General features: G+C 46.3%; 1 protein-coding gene across 1 annotated transcript in view; it reads right to left on the bottom strand.

The window, feature by feature from the left end:
* The window catches only part of EXOSC8 (exosome component 8), a 30,152-nt gene that overhangs the window by 6,117 nt on the left and 957 nt on the right, over positions 1-23,078 (bottom strand). Inside the window, exons 2-10 of the mRNA XM_068267092.1 lie at positions 21,246-21,282; positions 18,417-18,480; positions 15,214-15,287; positions 14,908-14,953; positions 13,050-13,155; positions 7,716-7,761; positions 3,005-3,101; positions 1,591-1,711; positions 571-677 (exon numbers count right to left, since the gene is read on the bottom strand). Coding sequence (XP_068123193.1) covers positions 571-677; positions 1,591-1,711; positions 3,005-3,101; positions 7,716-7,761; positions 13,050-13,155; positions 14,908-14,953; positions 15,214-15,287; positions 18,417-18,480; positions 21,246-21,282 — 698 coding nt within the window. The remainder of the gene's footprint in view (positions 1-570; positions 678-1,590; positions 1,712-3,004; positions 3,102-7,715; positions 7,762-13,049; positions 13,156-14,907; positions 14,954-15,213; positions 15,288-18,416; positions 18,481-21,245; positions 21,283-23,078) is intronic.

Raw genomic sequence — 23,078 nt, 5'->3', positions numbered from 1 at the left:
TCCTCCCCAAACACACACACACTATTAACAAACTTCCCTTATGGAGAGGTTAGTATTACTTATTTGTGAAATGGGTGCTCAGATTGACACTGAGGGAGACAGGCAAATTCACCATGCCTATCAGCAGAGGGACAAAGCGGCCAAGATGGATAGTGAGGAAGTCCACGGTGTACATTGGGCTGGAAGAAGCCCCAGGTAAGTAAAAGTGCTTGCAATTGAAATGTCTTCTGTTTTGTTTCATAACAATTTTGGACGAATTGTTGCAACCAATGTGGCGCATCCAGTTAGGTTTCGAAAAAAAAGCACACTAATTTTGTTTATGCTGTACAGAAAGCTATTGTAGCCTTAGTTCAAGGCCAGGTTCTGACCACCTAAAACAGTATTACTTTTTGGAAAAAAAAAAAAATTCAGAGCTGTGGAGTCCACACATAAAACCTCTATTTAATATACTTATGTTAATTGGAATACTGCAACATACAAGGCATTTGGTCACCGCCAAAGTTCAGCAATTGCTGTAAAAGTAGAATTACAGACTTGCATAACATATAATAAACACTTTTTCACAGTTACCTGGCTTTCTTACAGTACAAAGCCTTCCTTCTTCATCTGTCACTATAGTCATCAGCCCAGTAGCCAAACTCTCCTCTTCCCCTGTGGGATCCACGAGCATGTATGTACTGCAGAAGATAGGAAATGATTATCTGAATCATACAACGAAGTAATCATTCATATTCAAGAAGGTAGCTAATGCCGGTCACCCCCTTCCCCCAACTACATTTATGAACCTCCCTTATGGAGGATTCTGCCCCAATTATTGTGCCCCTCATGTGAATCCTCCAGTCTGTTCCACTCCCCCTTGTGTCCCCTCTGCATCCTCCTGTCCCCCATGTGTGTCGTCCTGCCGGTTCCACTTCCCCTTGTGTCTCCTCTGTGTGTCCTCCTCTCCGTTATTCTCCCTCTTGTGTCTCTCTGCATCTTCCCCATTTGTTTCCTTGTGTCCATTCCACTTCCCCTTGTGTCCCCTTTGTTGTCCGTGTAAAGTTATAAGCAGCAGCAATCACAGATCTCTCCAGCGCTGCTCCCCTAATGCCGGCATCTGCTGATGACGAGATCAGCAGAAGCCAGCACTAGAGGAGCAGCGCTGGAGAGGAGAGGTCTGTGATCACCGCTGGAGCTGATAGGTGAGCTGCCGCTGCTAGTAACTTTACACGGACAGCAAAGGGGACACAAGGGGGAATGGACACAGGGACACACACGGGGTTAATACAGGGAGTCCCCAAAAACGCAGCAGGTCAGCAGTTCGTATCGGTGGGCATTCGTAAGTCGGCAACTGCCTGTATTAGGCATATAAGATGCAGGGACTTTTTCTCACCCTTTTTGGACGAAAAATATAGTAGGTGCTTAGTTTCCTTTAGCTTTCCGGAATGTTTTGGGGACCTGGAGGAAACCAGTGCAAACATGAAAAAAAAAAAACTGGATGCTCTGGGTCCTGCTCTTGATAAATCTCCCCCACTGAGACCTCACTGGTAGTATTCTCACATGGAATAAAGAGGAACATGCTTTTCTCCAGGATTATCAGTACATACTTACTCATCAAACATGGCAAATGAGGTGGACACAGGCTGTTTGTGGATTTTCAGGGCATTTCTGGTTGATAACTTCACTTGAGCCAAGCCGGTTTCTTCATTTATTTTAACAGATGGCAGTCGTGCTATGGAAATAGAGGCCATTAGCATTAATGCAGAGGGAATCCAGGCAGAGTCATGTTTATTATGACTGATGCTTTGTATAGGTCACAAGACAGGGCGTGTGCCCGTCATTCACCAACCGGAGGGGCAGATGTTACGAGCCAGCCTTGTACAGGGCCCTCTGTCTGACAACCCTGAAATGACTTCCCCAGACTGCTCAGCAAAGCATCAGGAATACCATACAGAGCTGAGGGAACAATTTACTCATAGTATTCCCTCAGATACTGCAAGCCTGTGGATCGCATTTCACTGTTCCTATGGGAAGGGTGACTGGAATGTATTTTAAACAACCATTACTCAGTAAAAATAAATGGCATACACAGATGTGCATTACAGATGGACCAACACGCTAGTTGCCCTGTGATGTCAACTAGTTCAGTATAAAGTACTGACTGAAATACAGTTACCTTTCTTAAAGTGTACCCGAGGTGGGTGGGGGGGTGGGGGGTTATGGCAGATGGGACTCAGAGGCATGTTCCCTGCTCCATGACATGGAGCCGCTCTATGACAATTAAATGAGATTCACAAACGGCAAACTGTCAGGACCTTGGCCATGACGTCACACTGTGTAAGAGGGGTCAGCACAATATTAGCCATACAGACCCCGCTAATGATCTAATCGAGAAAAGGTAAAGATTTCTGGTGGGAAAGGGGGTATTGGCTACTGATTGGGATGATGAAGTTCAATCCTAGGTTAAAGTTCCTCGTTAAGTGACAAACATCTTTGTTTCCATGGATGTGGCGGACTCAGTGGCGTAGCTAAGGAGCAGTGGGCCCCGATGCAAGTTTTACAATGGGGCCCCCCCCAAGCACTCTATACGTAACAATTGATACGGCGCACCAAAACCTGCCAATGGCAATTACAGTGTCAGAGGTGCAAGAAGAGGATGGGGAACAGCTTGTTAATGATTACCACTATTCAAAGTATCTATAGAAGTGATTATTATGAGCACAGGACCAATACAGAGCTAATGCTGTATTTGAGGGAGGGCCCTTCGGGCCCCTCTGGCCCAAGGGCCCCGATGCGGTCGCTACCTCTGCAACCCCTATTGCTACGCCCCTGGGCGGACTTGCATACGCATGGAGGTGAACATTGTTAGTATACCAAGAAAAAAGAAAAGGGGAGCGCTAGAAGTAATGACCGGACTGTAATCGTTGTTAGTAGCCAATTCAAATGATATGTATGCTGCATTCGGTTTTTGCTTCACACATAGTGGTCTCGGCATAAGCGGTCTGTCATACATCTTGTGTCTTACCATTTCTTAGAGCAGCCACTAGAGCACATGTACAGGCATCCAGGAGATTGCCATCATAATCCAAACATATGAGGTCGCAGTACAGCACCCACGCCAGCTGCAACCAAGAACAAGTCATGTTAGGAAATTGTAATGTGTGTGCTACCAGTCAGATTAACCACTTGAGGACCCAGCCTTTACCCCCCCCCCCCCCTCCCCCTTAAAGAGACACTGAAGCGGAAAAAAAACTATATTATTATGATTTGTATGTATAGTACAGCTAAGAAATAAAACATTAAGATCAGATACATCAGTCTAATTGTTTCCAGTACAGGAAGAGTTAAGAAACTCCAGTTATCTCTATACAAAAAAGCCATTATCTCTACGACTTTCAAAGTCGTGGAGAGGGCTGTTTTCTGACTTTTAATTATCTCAACTGTTAGTTAACTATTTACTTTTCCTCTGGCAGAAGAGAGGTCATTAGTTCAGACTGCTCTGAAAGAATCATTTTGAATGCTGAGTGTTGTGTAATCTGCACATATTAGAGAATGATGCAATGTTAGAAAAAAACACTATATACCTGAAAATAAAAATATGAGAATATTTTCTTTGCTGCTAATTTTCTAGTAATTATTCATAGTACACAACCAATTCATTATATCATATATTTTTTTCCGCTTCAGTGTCTCTTTAAGGACCAGCGCTGTTTTTTATGATCTGTGCTGGGTGGGCTCTGCATCCCCCAGCACAGATCATGTTACATGCAGAGCGATCAGATCGCCCCCCCCCCCCCTTTTTCCCACCTATGGGGATGATGTGCAGGGGGGGTCTGATCGCTCCTGCCTGCCTTAGGTTTGCGGGGGGGGGAGGGGCACCTCAAAGCCCCCCTCCGCTGCGAAATTCCCCTCCTCCCTTTCCTACCTGTCCCCCCTGGTGATCGGGGCTGCACAGGACACTATCCGTCCTGTGCAGCCTTGACAGGATGTCCTCTGTCACATGGCGGCGATCCCCGGCCGCTGATTGCGCAGCAGCGCCATTCTATGTAAACAAAGGAGACATACGTCTCCTGCGTTTACACAGTGGCTCGCAGGCTATTCACGGAGACCCGCTCCGTGATATAACAGGAAACGGCCGCTCGCGCGAGCGGCCTTTCCTGATTAATTAGGGAGGCACCTGGCGACGCAGATGTGCGTCGCTGGTCCTCCAGCTACCACTTTGGCGCCGCACGGTATGAGTGTGCGGTCGGCAAGTGGTTAAGAAACTATTAGGGTCCTTTCACACTATGGCAATTGCGTCATGTTGCATTGGACAAACGCAAATGCAATATTAGTCCTATTTGGTTATCGCGCTGATTGTGATGCGGCGAGTTCCCGGCAGATGCGTTATGGGGCTCCCCAATGGATCGCAACAGGCTAACGGGAAATCTTCCCTATGGAGGATTCTCATAGGTCAACCACTCAGTGAACCAATTGCAATCCTCCCTGGGAATGAAGGTTTCCCATTGGTCAATTGCAATCCAATGGGAAGCCATGCTTCTGCCGGGACTCAGGTTTGTACAGCAGCGCTTTTTCTCAGGGCTGTGGAGTCGGAGTCGGAGTCGTGGAGTCGGAGTCGTGGAGTCGTGGAGTCGGGCAATTTTGGGTGCCTGGAGTCGGAGTCGGGAAAAAATGCACCGACTCCGACTCCTAATGAATTTGTAACTGTAATTAAAATAGAAAATATGATAAAATGTTCTATTTCTCAGATAATAGTAATTAAATATAATGTATATATACAGTATATATACAGTAATAGCTGTGCTTAGTCCACAAAAATGAAATAAACCAATCAAAATGAGTTACTTGTGCTGCTTCAATAAAGCAGTCCCCGATTTTTAAGGTCAGATATACATATCTGACTGTGACTGTATATATGATGTGTACACAGGAATCTCTTATATATACTAAATAACATCTATGCTGTAAGAATAAAGCCTGATGTGTAGCCGTGTCACTAATAGAGATGGTCAACGAGATGGAAATAATTCTGCATTGATGCTGATTTATGCAAATGTATGCACTCTCTTTGCTCATGAACTCAAATAATTTGATCTGTTATTAAAATTTGGTTTGGTGACTACAAATTAAAGGGTAACGGAGACGGATGAAAAGTAAAGTTTTTTACATACCTGGGGCTTCCTCCAGCCCCCTTCAGGCTAATCAGTCCCTCACTGTCCTCCACCACCCGGATCTTCTGCTATGAGTCCTGGTAATTCAGCCAGTCAGCGCTGTCCGGCCGCATGCCACTCCCACAGCCAGGAACATTCTGCACCTGCGCAATAGTGCTGCACAGGTGTAGTATGCTCCTGGCGGCGGAGTGTGTGCATGCGCACTACGCCTGACTGGCTCAAGTACCTGGACTCATAGCAGAAGATGCAGGTGGTGGAGGAGGACAACGATGGACTGATTATCCTGAAGGCGGCTGGAGCCTTGGAGGAAGCCCCAGGTATGTATAAAACTTTAATTTCATCAGTCTCAGGTTTACTTTGTTACACAGCAGTGTTCTCCCCAGAATTTTTTTCCAGCCGGGTGGCATGAAATAGTAGCCGGGTGGCATGAAAAAGTAGACGGGTGGGTTGAGATGAAAATGCAGGGCAACTCTGCTTACAGCATAGGAGGAGGTGAGGAGGTGAGCCGATGACAGCCGGGTGGTCACCAAATCTAGCCGGGTGGAGCACCCGGCTAAAAGAGCCTGGGGAGATCACTGCACAGTAGTACTATACTCTACATATGCACTCTCCACAGAGCTGCAGGGGATCCACTGAGAATGCTGTGCACATTGAACACAGAGGTGTTGTCTGTTTACAATCTCCTCATTCCCCTGCAGAGTACCTGCACATCACTCTTACATGTACCCACACTTACATTGCCTAGGGCCTGATAGATGTTCTTTGTTCCGGTTTGTACCTTTTACAAGTACTCTTACCAAGGACTAGTTTTAGTCTAAAGGGAATAAATATAGTAGTCTACATATCCTTCTCACTTCAGTTGTCTTGTAAAATTCCTAAGCGTTGGCAGTTAAGAGACGAATTTCATGTTACATACTTTTAATCAACAAAATTGTAATATGCAAATTAGAGGAGTCGGAGTTGTGGAGTCGGAGTCGGAGTCGGTGGAATCCTAAACTGAGGAGTCGGAGTCGGAGTCGGTGGATTTTTGGACCGACTCCACAGCCCTGCTTTTTCTCTCAGCAGTGGACCTGAGCAGTTGCGGTGGACCCGAAGGCAAAAGATGACAGAAAGTGAGTAAAGTGGCGGAACACGTGTGTTGAATAGCTACATGAGGACTGTGTCCTTTCTCACAGGCTTCTGCTGATTCCGTCGGCATCCACTGTGCCGACTATCTGTCCCAAATCATCACATACAGCACAGTCTTCGATTCTGCTCATCGCAACTAAACCCTCGGATCTGTTCCAATGTGTGAACTGATCCTATTGCCTTGCATAAAATCCATTGGTATGTCCATTGATCCGCTCCAATAAGCTGAACAATGTTCATGCCATTGTGAAGCCAGCCTAACAGTCTGCAACAGGTTTAACTGATTTAGGATGAAAGGCTCTGGTCTCTTTAAAGAGCAACTATTAGCCTGGAAAAAAAACACATATGCAGGTAGATAATTACTTGCTCTACTTACATAGCAGATGTCTTGTACTGTCCACGTCTTGATTACAGAGAATTTAAAATAGTAAATGAAGAGAATTCTGTTTGCGGCAGGGGCCATCTTGGTCCCACAGGCTGAAAGTCTCCCCCTCTGCATCTCCTCTCCTCCCTATTAATTACGGAGAACAGTGGGGAGGAATAAAGGTAATGCACACTGACTCACCTACTAATAGTTCCAAGCGCTGGAGTTCCCGTCTATATTCTCTGCACTACCGCCGGCGATAGTGCAGAGAATATAGACGGGAACTCCAGCGTCTGGAACCATTAATAGGCGAGTCTGTGCACACTGCCTTTATTCCTCCCCGCTGTGCTCTGCAGGGGGGAGTTACCGATGGGGGACGCAGGGGAGGTGGATGCGGCTAGAGTGCGGAGAAAGGGCAGACATGGCACACTAAAGGAGGGCACCTGGTCCTTGCCCGCCCCCTCCCTGCATCCTAGCAACTGTCTGCCTGCAACCACCAAAGACAAGGCGGCCAATGAGAGAGGAGAAGAGAGGTGTGGGCGAGGAGAATGGGAGGGATAGAGGTTTCAGCCAATGAGGCGGAGTTAGTATGCACTGCAACTTCCCTTCTGTGGCCGTGTGCACGATATAAGAGCCTGGAGGCACCGGGAGAGATAATTTACTGGGGAAAAAAAAGTGAGATTGATTTTAAGCTTTTAAATTGCCTGGATAGCATCAATTTTCCATATTTAACAGCTACTAATAGAGAACTTGTTTTGGATTTTATACAGCTACTCTTTAAGGACCAGAGCCTTTTTTTTTCACCGATTGGCTCACAGTGATCAGGAGCCAATGAAAACTGCTCCTGACCGATGCATGAAACGCCGCTGTCTTTAGACAGTGGAGATCTGCGCAGGTGGGAACACGCTATTGTGTCCCTTGCTTGGGAGCCGTCGGCGTTTAAACTACACTGCATCAGGCTTAGGCAGCCACAAGTGCAACATAGTTTTAACTATCGGCAGTCCTGAGCCAGTTAAATAACAATCACATGGATGAAATATGAATGAATTAGAAATAAAGAGAGACATCCATACTTTGCCATTCTCGATGCACAAGTCTTCTTTCAGTATTATCTGTGAACTAAACACAAACCATAATGATTAGGAGAAACTGAAGTGATTATAAGGTGCTTACTGATGATACCAGGGCGGTGGAGTCAGAGCGATTTTGGGTACCTGGTGTCAGATGATTTTTGTATCGACTCCACAGCCCTGGATGGTACAATAAGGATTGCATCATCCAGGGCTGTGGAGTCGGTACAAAAATCTTACCACTCCTGTGTAATATGAGAGACTACATGAAGTATCCATTCAAAGTATATTCACACAGTTTACCCTTCTGCTACATAGATTTGGTAAGATTATACAATCAAAATTGTATAATTAGTGGGTACCTTTCAAGCAAGGTAAAAGTATAATTCATAAAGTGACAACATACTACACATTTATCTAAGGTTACAACTCGGTAGCAAACTTAAGTGGACCTGAGCCCTTGCACAGGACAGAAAGAAAACTTAGAGAAATGTACCCTGTATGTATTAACACAGTTTAGCCCTGTCTAATTCCCCCTCATCTGTGACTAACCAAGTGTAATTTAATCTCTCAGCTGTGTCAGCTGGTATGTCTCAGCAGAGGATCTAATTAGTAAACACAGGGTGTCAACCCTATGTCTGCTTCCATGAAAGCAGGAAGCAGACACACTGCAGGATTTGTATCAGCTGTAACAAAGAAATGCTTTTCTTTAAAAGGTTATTATGCCGATGCTTGTCTTTTAGAGCAGAGAGGAAGTTCTGAGTTCAGGTCCACTTTAAAAAAACCATCATAAAAATACATATGCTAATATTTAATTTTAACTTTGAATGTATCTGAATCACTAAGGCCTCGTTCAGACTGTACGCGCTGCCCATGCATACAACTAATCATGGCAGATCCGACTAGAATGTCAGAAACACCTGATCTGCTGCATGCTTGTTCAGGGTCCATTGCTAAAAGTATTAGAGGATCAGCAGGGCTGCCAGGCAACTGGTATTGCTTAAAAGGAAATAAATATGGCTACCTCCATATCCCTCTTGCTTCAGTTGTCCTTTAACACAGACAACTATTAGACTCCTGCTGATGCCCTCGCCCAAATGACCTGATCCGTGTCATTCTCCCCACTGTATAATGGTCACATCCACTGTCAGCAATATTTAGCCAGACACACCAGACTGCAGCCTCCTTCACAGCTCTCTCACAGGGGCCTAATGTACTATGATGATCCAGGGCTGGAAGACACTGCAGCAATCCAGCAAACCTTTCCTGGATTTGTTTTTCCCGCTCGTCTGCTATTAGGTCACACATATAATGAGACCAAAACAAGGACTAATAAAAGGTGTAACCACTGTGCAGTTACTGTAGCTGGCATTAATTGTTGCCTGGAGCTGTACACAGAATGACAGACTGTAATGCTGGGGATACACGGTACGTTTCTGTACCATGTATCGAGCAGCTGATCCGGCCAGCTGATAATATTCAGCTGGTCCGATTACGCTCGAGCAACTGATAAGGAGCGCCGGCGGGGACGAGCGGTATTCGGACGAGCGGGGACGCGGCTGGGGGGGGGGGGGGTCTTGTCGATCCGTGTATTCCCAGCATAAGAGAGGGAACACACTTGCAGGGCCTTTCCCCCCTGCGATTCACAGTTCTCCGTTGGCTTTTGTGATCGAGTTTTCACAAACATTTTTCCGTGATTGTTCACTTGTGAATGCACGGGTCGTGTGGTAAAAACTGTGCGCAAAAAATCTTAAACGCGTTTCCCAAACTAAGCTATTGATTTCAATAGACTGTGGAATCGTGCGTGTTTTGCTGTCCGTGGCAAAATGTGCACAATCTCAGCTAGTGTGTTCCCTACCTTAAAAGGATACCCGATGTGACATGATGAGACAGACATGGGTATGTACAGTGCCTATGCTGTGTTCTTTTTCCTTTCTCTGCCTGAAAGAGTTAAATATCATGTAAGTGGCTGACTCAGTCCTGACAGGAAGTGACTATACAGTGTGATCCTCACTGATAAGAAATTCCAACTATAAAACACTTTCCTAGCAGAAAATGACTTCTGAGAGCAAAAAAGAGATAACAAGGGGAATTTCTTATCAGTGAGGGTCACACTGTAGTCACTTCCTGTCTAAGTCAGAACAGTTACCTGGCAGTCCTGCTGATCTCTGACTGCAGTAGGGGCTGAACCACACACCTGAAACCAGCATGCAGCTAATCCAGTCTGACTTCAGTCACAGCACCTGATCTGCATGCTTGTTGAGGGGCTGTAGCTAAAAGTATTAGGGCTCGTTCCCACTGTTGCGACGCGATTTCGGCCGCATTCCGACGCTTGTAAAAACGCATGCGGATGCGTTTCCACATGCGTTTTTACCCGCGATTTCGCCTGCAATTTCGCATGGCAGGGTGCCATGCGAAATTAACCATGACACTGCCAGGGCTAAATAAAATTGAAAAAGGTGCGAAATCGCACGCGAAATCGCGGGTAAAAACGCATGTAACAAACGCATGCGTTTTTACTATTAAATACATTAGCGGCGATTCGCACGGATTCCCGACGCAGGCGAAATCGTTGGCTCTTTTGTGCGTTTTTTTCACGCTGAAAAAAACGCACCTCAACAACGCTACAGTGGAAACAGGCCCATCCACTTGTATTACATGTGCGGATCTGCATGCGTTGGACGCATGCAGATTCGCGATAGTGGAAACGAGCCCTTAGAGACACAGGATCAGCAGGAGAGCTAGGCAACTGGTATTATTTTAAAAGGAAAAATCCATAGCCTTCTCAGTTTAGGCTCCCTTTAACTCTTTATAGGAATACTGTGGGGGGATGGGGGGGGGTCAGGGGAAAATGAGTTGAACTTACCCGGGGCTTCTAATGGTCCCCCGCAGACATCCTGTGCCTGCGCAGCCACTCACCGATGCTCTGGCCCCGCCTCCGGTTCACTTCTGGAATGAAAAGGCTTTAAAGTCTGAAAACCACGGCGCCTGCGTTGCCGTGTCCTCACTCCCGCTGATGTCACCAGGAGCGTACTGTGCAGGCACAGACCATACTGGGCTTGTGCTATATACTCTTGGTGACGTCAGTGGGAGCGAGGACACGGCAATGCAGGCACAGTGGTTTTCAGACTTTAAAGTCTGAAATTCTAGAAGTGAACCGGAGGTGGGGCCGGAGCATCGGTGAGTGGCTGCACGGGCACAGGATGTCTGCGGGGGACCATTAGAAGCCCCTGGTAAGTTTAACTCATTTCCCCCCCAACCCCCCTACAGTATCCCTTTAAGGCAGAGAAAGAAAAAAAAATGAACACAGCATTGTTATTTGTGTGCTAAGCACTGTATATACCAATGTCTATCTCATAATGTCACTTTGGGTATCCTTTAAAGCAGGGGTCCCCAACCTTTTTAAGCCCGGAGCCCACTATCCCAACCAAACTTTTCTCTAAGCCCCCCCCCCCCCCCCCCCCCCCGGGGGGTTGGGCGTGGTTAGAGGCGGGTGCAGTCCCCCCCTCTTTTCCCTGATTTTGAGTGTAGTATATAGGTAAGTAGGTATTGCCCCCAGTATAGGTAGCTTACACAGTTGCCCCTGTATAAGGACTATAGTTGCCTCAGTATAGTTAGTTAGGTAGTATAGTTACCCTAATATAGCAAGTACAGTTAGCCCAGTATAGCAAGTACAGTTAGCCCAGTATAGCAAGTGCAGTTAGCCCAGTATAGCAAGTGCAGTTAGCCCAGTGTAGCAAGTACAGTTAGCCCAGTATAGCAAGTACAGTTAGCCCAGTATAGCAAGTACAGTTAGCCCAGTATAGCAAGTACAGTTAGCCCAGTATAGCAAGTACAGTTAGCCCAGTATAGCAAGTACAGTTAGCCCAGTGTAGCAAATACAGTTAGCCCAGAGTAGCAAGTACAGTTAGCCCAGTGTAGCCAGTAGTTACCCCAGTATAGCTGCCCCAGCGTAGCTAGCAGAGGTGCCCTCTTCCCAACCCCCCCGCGGCCGCCGCTCCTGTTACCCTATGAGCATGCGTCCGCTTCCTTCCTTATTTTCCTCCAGCCGCGGCTCTCCTCTTCGCAGCATGTCGTATTACAGCAGAGCTTCCTGCGCGGCTGCTGTAAGTAGGGAAAGGAGGCGGGGTAGTGGCTTCCTGTAGCGGCGATACGCATCACCGTTACTATGGGAACCGCTGCCCCGGCTCCCTTGGCTCCTTACAGCAGCCGCGCAGGAAGCGCTGCTGTAATACGACATGCTGCGAAGAGGAGAGCCGCGGCTGGAGGAATATGAGGAAGGAAGCGGCCGCCCGCTCATAAGGTAACAGGAGCGGCGGACGCAGGGGGAGAGGGAGAAGCCGCGGCCCCCCAGAAATCTGCGCAAGGACCCCCAGGGGGCCGCGGCCCCCAGGTTGGGGACCCATGCTTTAAAGGATATCTGAGGTGACATGGTGAGATAGACATGTACAGTGCCTAGCACACAAATAACTAGGCTGTGTTCCTGTCTGAGTCAGGACTGGGTCAGACTAAAGTGTGACCGTCACTGATAAGAAATTACAACTTTAAAACACTTTCCTAGAAGAAAATGGCTTCTGAGAGCAGGAAAGAGATAAAAGGGGTTAATTGTTCATAGAACATTGGCATACTTCAATGAATGTGTCATTGAGCAAAACCAATCAAAACAGTAAAAACTTAAAAAGTAGATTTAAATATAAAACTGTGGAATATCTCAAAACGTCATTTTAGGAGAAGGAGGATAGATACAATTTATTCCATTACTTTATTTTCACCTGGGTGTCCTTTAAAGAGACTCTGAAGTCTCATAAAACTCATGTTTTTATATTAAAAATCCCTTTAACATGATTGCCCTAACTAAAACGTTGCATCCCCGTGGCTGAACACTAACTAAATCCCCCCAAACTCCCTAGCAAAAATCCACGACTTTCTTGGTCGTGGATTTTGCTGCTAAAGGAGGCAGAGGTTTCAGCTGCAGCTCTGCCTCCATGCGCGTCAATCAGCGCGTATCTCCGCCTCTCCCCGCCCCTCTCAGTGAAAGAAGAATGAGAGGGGCGGGGGGAGGCGGCGATCAGCGCTGATGGATGCGTGTACAGGCAGAGCTACAGCCGAAAGCTCTGCCTCTCCACGGAAGCGCTCCCCACAATGTGCCCCGGGGAGTTAGTCAGTGTGCAGCCACGGGGATGCAGCGTTTAGGTAGGGCACTGACGTTAAAGAGATTTTTAAAATAAAAACCTGAATTTTATGAGACTTCAAAATCTCTTTAAAAAGACATACATAATCTATTACCTGTCATTTTGCACAAAAATACATAGCTGTGCACGTTCTAGTAAAACTTACTTTTCAACTACGTCTGCAATGAACTGACTGGCAACTTGAGCCTCTTCCCCCGGTGGGCCAGGGCGGAACCGTGGAGAGCACAGCGGAGTAAGCTCTACATTAGGAACTGAAAGTACACAGCTTTGTTATTAGGAGGAAAAAACAACAACCTGGTAATATTACTTATCTATTGAAGGACCACGATCTCAAAAAATTATGAAATGTAAAATCCACGTGTATGCTTATGTATAAAATGTACATTTGTTCCAGAGTGAAATGCACTATACACTTCTCTTTTCCTAAGTTGCTGTCACTTACGGTAGCTAATAATATGACAGATCTGACACGTTTTGGACTAGTCCATCTCCTCATGTGGATGAGGTATGTGGAGAGAACAATGCTCTTGGCCATCGCTCAGCCAAAGTGATCCGCCAGGACAGGTTGCTGGCCGCACAGTTGCAAAGTGACGTACACGAGCTGGATTCTCGGCAGTGGCGGTCGCTATCGGCCAACTTTCATCTGCCGTGTGTATGGAGCTTTAGAGCGTTTAGTTGGGTTTTAAGAGAACCCAAATAAAGTTAAAGCGGGATTGTCAGCCATAAAATCAAATTCCATTAACCCACTGCTTTGTGTTTATTATGTACAGTGTTCTCCCGAGAATTTCTTTCCATCCGGGTGGCATGAAAAAGTAGCTGGATGGGGTGCGACGAGGGAATGCAAAGTTGGCGCAACTCTGCTTACAGCACTGGAGGAAGATGAGGAGGTGAGCCGATGACAGCCGGGTGCTCACCAAAATTAGCTGGGTGGAGCACCCGGCTATAAGAGCCTGGGGAGAACACTGATGTAGTCTACATGCAGTCTGCATTGCAAGCATTCCAATATAAACATAAATGTGCCTGCTGTAATGAATCTTATCTCAGTCATATGCATATGAAGAAGCTAGCACATCAAGAATTATCCTTATCTTGCAAATAAGCCAACTTTTTGGAGCCATGCAGGGCCTCTTTACCAAGGAACAAGTTGCTCTAGGCAAAAATCTGTCTACCGCTTTAGAACCTAAAAGCTTAAAGAAAACCTGTATCGAAAAAAATCCTCCCCTGGGGGGTACTCACCTTGGGTGGGGGAAGCCTCCGGAGCCTATTGAGGCTTCCCCCGTCCTCCTCGGTCCCACGGCGGCAGCAATAAAGCTCCCCGAACAGCGGGGATGTAAATATTTACCTTCCCGGCTCCAGCGCAGACGCAGTATCGGCTCTCCGCTCAGAGATAGGCGGGAATAGCCGATCGCTGTCTGTCCACTACTGCGCAGGCGCAAGTCTCCTGCGCCTGTGCAGTAGAGTGGACCCGACAAAGATCGCCTATTTTCGCCTATCTCCGTGCAGAGAGCTGCAACAGCGCCCCCGCTGGAGCCAGGAAAGGTAAATAAATCAGCGCTTGTCGAGGGAGGATTCCGGGACACTTCGGGGGAGCCAGCGCTGGACTGCCTGCAGCTACAGGGGAGGGGGAAGCCTCATTGGGACCCTGAGGCTTCCCCTCCCGAGGTGAGTACCCCCCCGGAAACTTTTTTTTGTTACAGGTTCTCTTTAAGTGGGGAGTCTCTGCTTCTCTTCGCACTTATGTGTTGCGCATCCAGCAGGCTTCAGTCTGAGGCAGTAAAGATGGAAAATGCCTGGAACAGTTTTCTCTTTATTTACTGTATACAATTCACTGAAAACAAAACATGAACAGTACAATACAATACATATGTTAAGTAAGTAGAACAAGTATTTATCTACTTATGTGTTTTTTTTCCCCCTGGGATAGTATGGCTGTCGCGGCTGCTTTAAAGGAACAATTGCATAGTTATAATAAGCATATACACAACATAGCTGTCTTTACTTACCAATATAGCCTTTGTTAGGAGCATCTATTGTTGGAGTTGCGAATTCCTGAAGGACAAATAAGTGCAGTACAAGTTCAGAAAATGCCAGGTTACTCAACACAAATAATAGCTGTATAACACAGTGCTGGAGGTCACAGCCCTAACAAATGATTATCTACTAGAAGGAAAATGACATAAACCCTGGTGCCTGGCTATTAGCACTATGGAAGTAACTACGAATGTGTCTGGAAACTACAGGCTGCTGGCCTACTCCTCAGACTGCTGTCCCAGCCACCATTTCTACAGGAGAAGGTAATCAGAGCTCACCGCCTTAATGCCACATATTACAGTGCAGTTCCCAATCTTCACCAGCGCTGAGCCATCTGCTGTAGTAATCGAGCCTAGAATGACATGAAAAATATCAGTGCAATCCTGAAGAGAAACAAAATAAATGAAATACAATTAAAACTCAGAGCGTTATACATTTCCCATGACCACAAATGTTTGTTTTTCGATACTCAGGATGATTATTAAGAAAAGGAACAAAAAAGACGTCATCGCTGCACCAGCTCCAGACCACAGGCTCCCTGCCCAAGATTCCTCAGAGCGATTCTGAGAACCCACAAAACAGGGATCAGCCAAAATGTGAAAGTTCATTAAAGAACAAACGAAGTAAAAAGAATATGAAGGCTGCAATATGTTATCCCTTTTAAACAATACCAGTTGCCTGGTGTCCTGCTGATCTATTTGGCTGCAGCAGTGTCTGAATCACACCAGAAACAAGCATGCAACTAATCTTGTCAGATCTAAAAATGTCAAACACGTGAACACGTAGTAGAGGCAAAGGATCAGGAGGACTGATATTACGTAAAAGGAAATAAATATGGTAGTCTCCATATTCTTCTCACTTCAATTGTCCTTTAAAGTGAACCTCTGGACTAAAAATCTACTCAGCAGAACTGAAAAGGCTTGGTGTTTCTTTAACAGTTTCACAGCATCAGAACCAAAGAATAATTTTTAGCTGCATTTTTAGCTAAGCTCCGCCCCATCAAAGAAATCTGCCTGGGTGTTTTTTCCCTGATGCTGTGCAAAGCATGATGGGATTTCCTATGTTATTCACGTTGCCTAGCAACTGGGAGAGGTGATCAGCACACAGGACAGTTGGAACTGTGTCTCATGCTCCCTGTCACCTCCTTTCAACCAAAAAGATGGCTGCCATGAAATCAAACATTTGCCTGTTCATTTAAAACAGGGTGGGTAAGAGATTATATTACCTATCTATTTTAATTAACATAACTAATGTAACTTAATGACAGTATGTTTGTTTAGGCTGGAGTTCCTCTTTAAGCTGAACATCTGTGACCCTTAGGGCCCATTCACACCTGAGCGGGAATCGCACGATTCCCGCTCGCGGCAAACCGCTAGCGGTTCTGCAAGAACCGCTACACATTGTAGCCAGTGGCCGTGTTCTCACTGCCGCGGTTGCGGTTAGCGATAACCGCAACCGCGTTGCATGCAGCGGTTTGCCGGCGACGAGCGTTCCGCGATTTGCGATCGTGATTAGCGTGCATAGCACGCTAATCGCGATCGCTCCAAAACCGCCGCAGTGTCCAGTGATTTTTCCGCGCTAATCGCGGGAAAATCACTCCCGCAGAACGCCGGCGGTAATCGCCGGCGTTCTGCGATTGTAAGTGTGAATGGGCCCTAAAGGGAATCTCAGGGAAAATACTAAAATCCTGTTGTGGAAAAAAGAATCATACTTGGATGCTGCATAGCAATATAACATAGGTCAGGCATCTCCTGATCTCTAGCCAATCACCCTCACTGAGGCCTTGTTCACATCATAAATCGCAATAGATGACGCCAGAGTTTTGCGATTTTGTGCGCGATACTTAACGCTAACCTGCGCGTTAGGGATTTTTTGTAAAGCGCTTTTGCAGAACGATTCGTTTAGTGAACTCCTTCACCCGGAAATGAATAAATACAATGTATTCATGAAAGCGCTGGGGACATAGCTATACAAAGCACTTTTTCAAGCGCTTTGCAATTTCCCTATACCTTCCATTGAGGCAAATCGCCACGAAAATGGTACAGGCAGCGCTTTGCTGAGCAGAATCGGAATCAAACTACTTATATGTGAACACTCTCATAGGGAATCATTGCACAAGTGCTATCGCCGGCGCTTAAAAAACCTGAAAGCAACCTTAGAGTGAACAAGCCCTAATAGACCATTTATGCCAGTACTGAGCCTTTCCTGCCACTTCTAATGCACATAGAAGTGTTCCATTCAGCAGAACTAAATGGAACGGAATGGCCGGATGAAAATAGATCCCATGCAAAGCAAATCAATCCATTTGGAACGGATCCTTTCGATGCGTTCCGGCGAGCAGAATGCAATTTGGCTTTGCAGCCACTGATGCGATCGCTCCCAAAATGCTGTATGCAGCAATGTGAGTAGAACCAGCCCCATAGGGTTCCACTGTTGCAGTACTTTGCTGATAAACAATGATTGGCAAGTGCTGCAGAATCACTTCCAGTGAGTCCTAGGCCTATGGGTCTACACAGCTTTTTCAGATCGGAAGGACAAAGCGAATGCCTACAGAATCAATGAAAGTTTATAAGAACTAACAGCACTCTCACTAGGCTGACTGCCACGTTTTGACATTAAATTCGGATTCTCCTCCCTGCTACCACCGCTGCTCGGTTCACGACACGCGAGAAGCGTCAGTACACAGATCCGAACCCCATCAGAAGCATCAGGCTCCCATTGGATTGTAACAGACCAATCAGAATCCTCCATGGTTTGAGAAGGGATTCCCATTGGTTGTACAGTTTTTTGCCCTGAAGAAGCAGGTTTAGTCTGCGAAACAGCCTAACAGGCACTTGACAACCCCACTGTTCTGTACCTCTGTGTACACCCAACTGGAATAAAGGGTTTTTAAAAGGAGCAATGCCCCACTGTATTGCTGTTTTTTTTCCCTTTTCCCATTGGTCTGTTGCAATGCTGGGCTGTTGGAGAAAGGAGCCAGTGCGAATGACGACCAGGAGACGGTGATATAGGAGGTTTGTGATGCAATATGCTGATTATAAAGAGACTTTAACGTACATGCATAGAGTTTGCGCATGCGGACATTAAACTTGTTACATTGGTTTTTACACATGACTGGATTATGTTTATTTGAGGTAACTGGACGCATACTGGAGTTTGATTATTGATGTGCCTAAGACAAGAGTTTATCCGATGAGCAGGGAAAGAGAGGGGGGCTGGCCCCAACTCCCTGGTGGTGGATTCTGCTTATCAGCACTCTTCCGTCTGGGTCTATGGCAGACACGTGTGTTTTAGGTGCAACGCAGTCAGCTATATCTGCAATATGATACTTCGTTGTCTCTGCTTCTACTGTTTTTAAAGTGTTTTGGTGAAAGTGAGGTATACTAAAATAACAGTAGGAATACCCGCTGAAGTTACGAGCGCTATTGCATACGGTTATTGTATTATGCTGAGTTGTCTACTAAACAGACGTGACACTTACCAACATTGATTGTTGTGGTCCGAAATTCATTGAGGTCTCTTCCATCCGGACGACAATTCTCTTTCTGTAGAAACAGCACAGTAAGCAGAGCTCTTCTAAACGTGTGAACATATTACATTTACAGACTGCAAAGGTCCCCCGCAGACATCCTGTGCCCGCACAGCCACTCACCGATGCTCCGGCCCCGCCTCTGGTTCACTTCTGGAATTTCAGACTTTAAAGTCTGAACACCACTGCGACGCCGTGTCCTCGCTCCCGCTGATGTCACCAGGAGTGTATAGCACAAGTCCAGTATGGTCTGTGCCTGAGCTGTACGCTCCTGGTGACATCAGCGGGAGCGAGGAGACGTCAACGCAGGCACAGTGGTTTTCAGACTTTAAAGTCTGAAATTCCAGAAGTGAACCAGAGGTGGAGCCAGAGCATCAGTGAGTGGCTGCGCAGGCACAGGATGTCTGCGGGGGACCATTAGAAGCCCCGGGCAAGTTCAACTCATTTTCCCCCGACCCCCCTACAGTATTCCTTTAAAGTCACGACTTATTCTAAGAAATAGCATTTTGGTGAGGCTATGACAGATTGCTGGCTGAGGGTACCATGTGAAATCCTGAGGTTAACATTTCCAGTTGTTATAATTTAAGTAGGCCTCAGTTATTTGGCCTGAGTTTAGGTAAAAGGCTTGTCCGCAGTGTATGCCTTTAAAATAAATAGAGTTCTTGTGATGCAGGAAGAAGCATCTCAGGGTCTGCGTGTAGCAGAGGATACACGCAGATACTGAGAACATGTTCCTGAAGGCCACAGGCCTACACTGACCTCAACACGTACACCACAAGAACAATCAACATAGGCCATGTTTACCAAAATACCAAATTCCAGTAAGTAAGGGAGAAGTGACATTGAATATTAATCGAGTAGGTGGGTATTATGACACCACGAGGGGGCTCAACCAATAGTCTGGTCTAGGGGATGGCGAAGATGATGTCACATTTAACTCTTTCCTTGTTGGTATTAAGCCCGGGTGGGCGATCGGAGCTCACTCTGCTTCTTACTTTCACACTAGCTCTAAATGCTGACTAGGACCTCTAAGTATTTTCATTCTGTATGTAATCAGATATAATGTATGCTGTACATAGGTAGTCTAGTGTAACGTAGTTTAGAAAGAAGGTACCTGATTGACTTCAGCAGGAAGTTTAATCAAGAAGCTTGTAACGCAACATGAAGATAGGCGTGGCTAGGATATGATGAACTGTATCTATCTGTATTTCTGTTTCCTGAATAAATAACGTGAATATTGAAGAAGCCTGAGAAAGTCTATCTCCTGCTTGCTGTGAGGAGTCGTGTGTGCAACTCTTGCTGATGAGTTGCTGGTGCCGGAAAAAGGTGATTAAGAACAGTTTATAACACCAGTGAACAATCCAAATAGTCTGGTCAGTGATTTACTAACTAGTGATACTGCATTCTCTATGCAGGAACACACACTATTCCAATCTGCCTCTCTCTAAAGCTCTGTACACACGCTACATGAAACTCGGCTGAGGTGGCCAATAACGACTGTCTCTGCCATAAATCTAGGGGGTGTAGAGCAGCCTCTGACCTGGCCAGCGATCACCATGATGTATTGCTTTGACCGAATGACAGCCAAGAGCACAATTTGCCCGATTTATCCCGCCCGCTGCATGACATCATACCCGTGATGCCTTGATGGCCCTCCCCCTCCACACATAGCAACAGAACGTGTTGCTTGCCCACAGGCTAGGGACATGTATTTAGCCTAAGCCCTGCAATGTCACTTGAGGGATTGGATCTCCGATGGGTGACATCTCTTATACCTGTGTGTGAGGCTTAAGACCACAGTGCAATCTCGGCAAGACATCTTTTCATAAAGACACACTTTGCAGGATGGGCTTTCAGCTTAAAGTGGAGCTGAACTCTTGCACAGGACAGAAGGAAAACAAACAGAACTGCACCCTGTATGGGCTCTTTACCACTACAGCGTATGCGATGGCTGAATCGCAAAAACGCAAACCGCTGGTGATTTTCCAAATCGCTATGGTTTGCTTTTAACATAGGAATCACGGTAGGTCATTTCCACTACCGCGATTAGTTTTATACCTGATCGCGAGGCGGAACGATTATTGCCGCGATTTTGCTATGCAGTGCATAGCAAAATCGCGATGGCAAACGTCAGGAAATCGCCACGAAATGTTGTACTTTTGCTGAATCGCAATCGCTAGCGTTCAGCGCGAACGCTAGCGATTGCTAGTGGAAAAGGGCCCTAGAGAGTTTAGCCTGTCTAAGTCCCCCTCATCTGACTAATCACAAGTGCAATTTGATCTCTCAGTTGTGGCATCTCAGAAATCTCGGCAAAGCAGCTAATTTGTAAACACAGAATGTTAACCCTTTCTCTGCTTTTATGAAAGCAGGAAGTAGACACACTGCAAATGTATTGCAGAATTTGTATCAGCTGTAACAAAGACATGTTTTTCTTTAAAGGTTATTATGCTGTTGCTTATCTTTTAGAGCAGAGAGGAAGTTCTTTGTTAAGTCCGCTTCAAAACCCAACTAAACCCTCTAAGCTCCATACACACGGCAGATGAAAGTAATATGCTTAATATTTTAAAAAAATGGGGTGGGGGTGATGTCTCAATATTGATGCTTATGGGTGGAGTCTAAAGGGCCATCCACAAGTTCTCACAGCATATCCAGGCCAATGAATAACTGCCTACACATCAATCATCATAAGGGATCAATCAGCTCAACGCTAATCGTTATCTCTAATTGACATACTGCTGGGATATTACCTATGTGAAAAGCATGTCCTTTTTAGGTACTCACAAGAAATTTCCTGTAATATTCCAATGGCTCCACTGTCCTGAAAGAGAACATACAATGACACAGTAAACAGATGAAGACAATCAGGGGATGTCTATAGAGACACTGGGCTGCCACCCAAAATCATCAGAAATGCTCATTACGGTAACAGACATGTACTGTAGTAGCCTAGTTCCAGCCAAAATATTGCTTGCCGCACTTCAAACAAACATAAAAAAAACAAATGCATAATTACCTAATAAGAGGAAACCCTCTGGATCCTATGATTCCCACTCTGTCCTCTGGTCCCATATTGCTGAATGCAGACCCACCAGAGAAAACTGAGAAGAGCTTGTCGCAGGAACATTGGGGCCGGCCGGAGCAGTGCTTTTCAGCGCTGCTAGATTTGGAGGCAGCCGGCGCCTCCATAGACTACAATAGGAATCACTCCTATTGCAGCGCTCAGTGAGTAACGTCGGCGCCGTCAGAAGATGGAGCCGAGGTTGCTTAAAAACAGAATAATTCGGCCTCCAGCAATCGCTGGAAGCCTAATTATTTCATTCCCCCACTATCCATGGCGGCCTGGAGGGGGAATAGTAATTAACACGGCCCAGACTTGTGCAGAAGCAGGATCAGCCTTATACCGGCTGTATCCTGCGCCCAAGTCTACCGGCGCCGATTTCAAATGTACTCCATTGGGGCCTCTTTGGGCACATGCGCAGCTGGGCGAATACGACCATACATGAGCAGCTCCGTACGGCCATGCAGAAGAGTGGCATGGCCCCGATGTTAAGGAGAAGCATTGGAGGGACCCAGGAAGCCTCTCTATACTATAGGATCCAAAAGCTTCCCCTTTTCTTAAGCAAGTATGGGTTTCTGAACCCCAGCTTCAGGTTCTCATTAAGCATCTATGTCCAGTCTTCACTTCAGTTCACACATTATAATGCGTGTGTTATGCAACGCGCACTAAGAATGCAGCCCTAATCCTTATATTATAAAGACAGAACTGAAAGCACTGGGTTTTCCTCAGCAAACGTGAGACTTCACTTTAAGGGGGACATTTTAACAAGTTAAATTTCCAGTTGGGAGTAGAATTTGTGGCGCTAGTCTACTTTAGGGAAACCAGCAGGACACCTCACAGGGAACAGTCCTCCTAACACAGTGACCTCTTACAGCACAAAGCACTATGATTGGCCAAATAGTGTGGGCGTAGCTTACTAAAACCTGTTAAAAACCTAGCAGTTCAAGAGGGAACTGTCCAGTCACATTGCTAGAAATTCCCTATGAGGTTTCCTGCTGGCTCCCCTAAAGTAGACTAGAGGTCACAGTACACGGTGGCGGAGCAGTGCTTTTCGGCGCTGCTAGATTTGGGTGCTGCTAGATTTGGGCGCAGCCAGCGCCACCATAGACTAGAAAGGGAATCACAACTGAGCAGCGCTCAGTGAGTAACGTTGGCTCCGTCAGAAGACGAAGCCGAAGTTGCTTAAAAAACACAATAATTCGGCCTCCAGCAATTGCTGGAAGCCGAATTATTTCATTCCCCCACTATCCATGGCGGCCTGGAGGGGGAATAGTAATTAATACGGCCCGGACTTGTGCAGAATCAGGATCAGCCACATATGGGCTGTATCCTGCGCCCAAGTCTACCGGCGCCGATTCCAAATGTATGCCACGGCGGGGTAGCAGTTAGCACTCTTGCCTTGCAGCGTTGGGTATACAGTTCAAATCATAGTCAGGGCACTACCTGTATGGAGTTTGTATGTTCTCCCCGTGTCTGTGTGGGTTTCCTCCAGGCACTCCAAGATACAGATAAGTCAATCAGCTTCCCTTTAAAGGGACAATGAAGTAAGAAGAATA

This window comes from Hyperolius riggenbachi, chromosome 2 (assembly GCF_040937935.1).
Source record: "Hyperolius riggenbachi isolate aHypRig1 chromosome 2, aHypRig1.pri, whole genome shotgun sequence".
Taxonomy (NCBI): domain Eukaryota; kingdom Metazoa; phylum Chordata; class Amphibia; order Anura; family Hyperoliidae; genus Hyperolius; species Hyperolius riggenbachi.
Note: the sequence above shows the minus strand (reverse complement) of the source record. Positions and strands in the feature narration are given on the sequence as shown.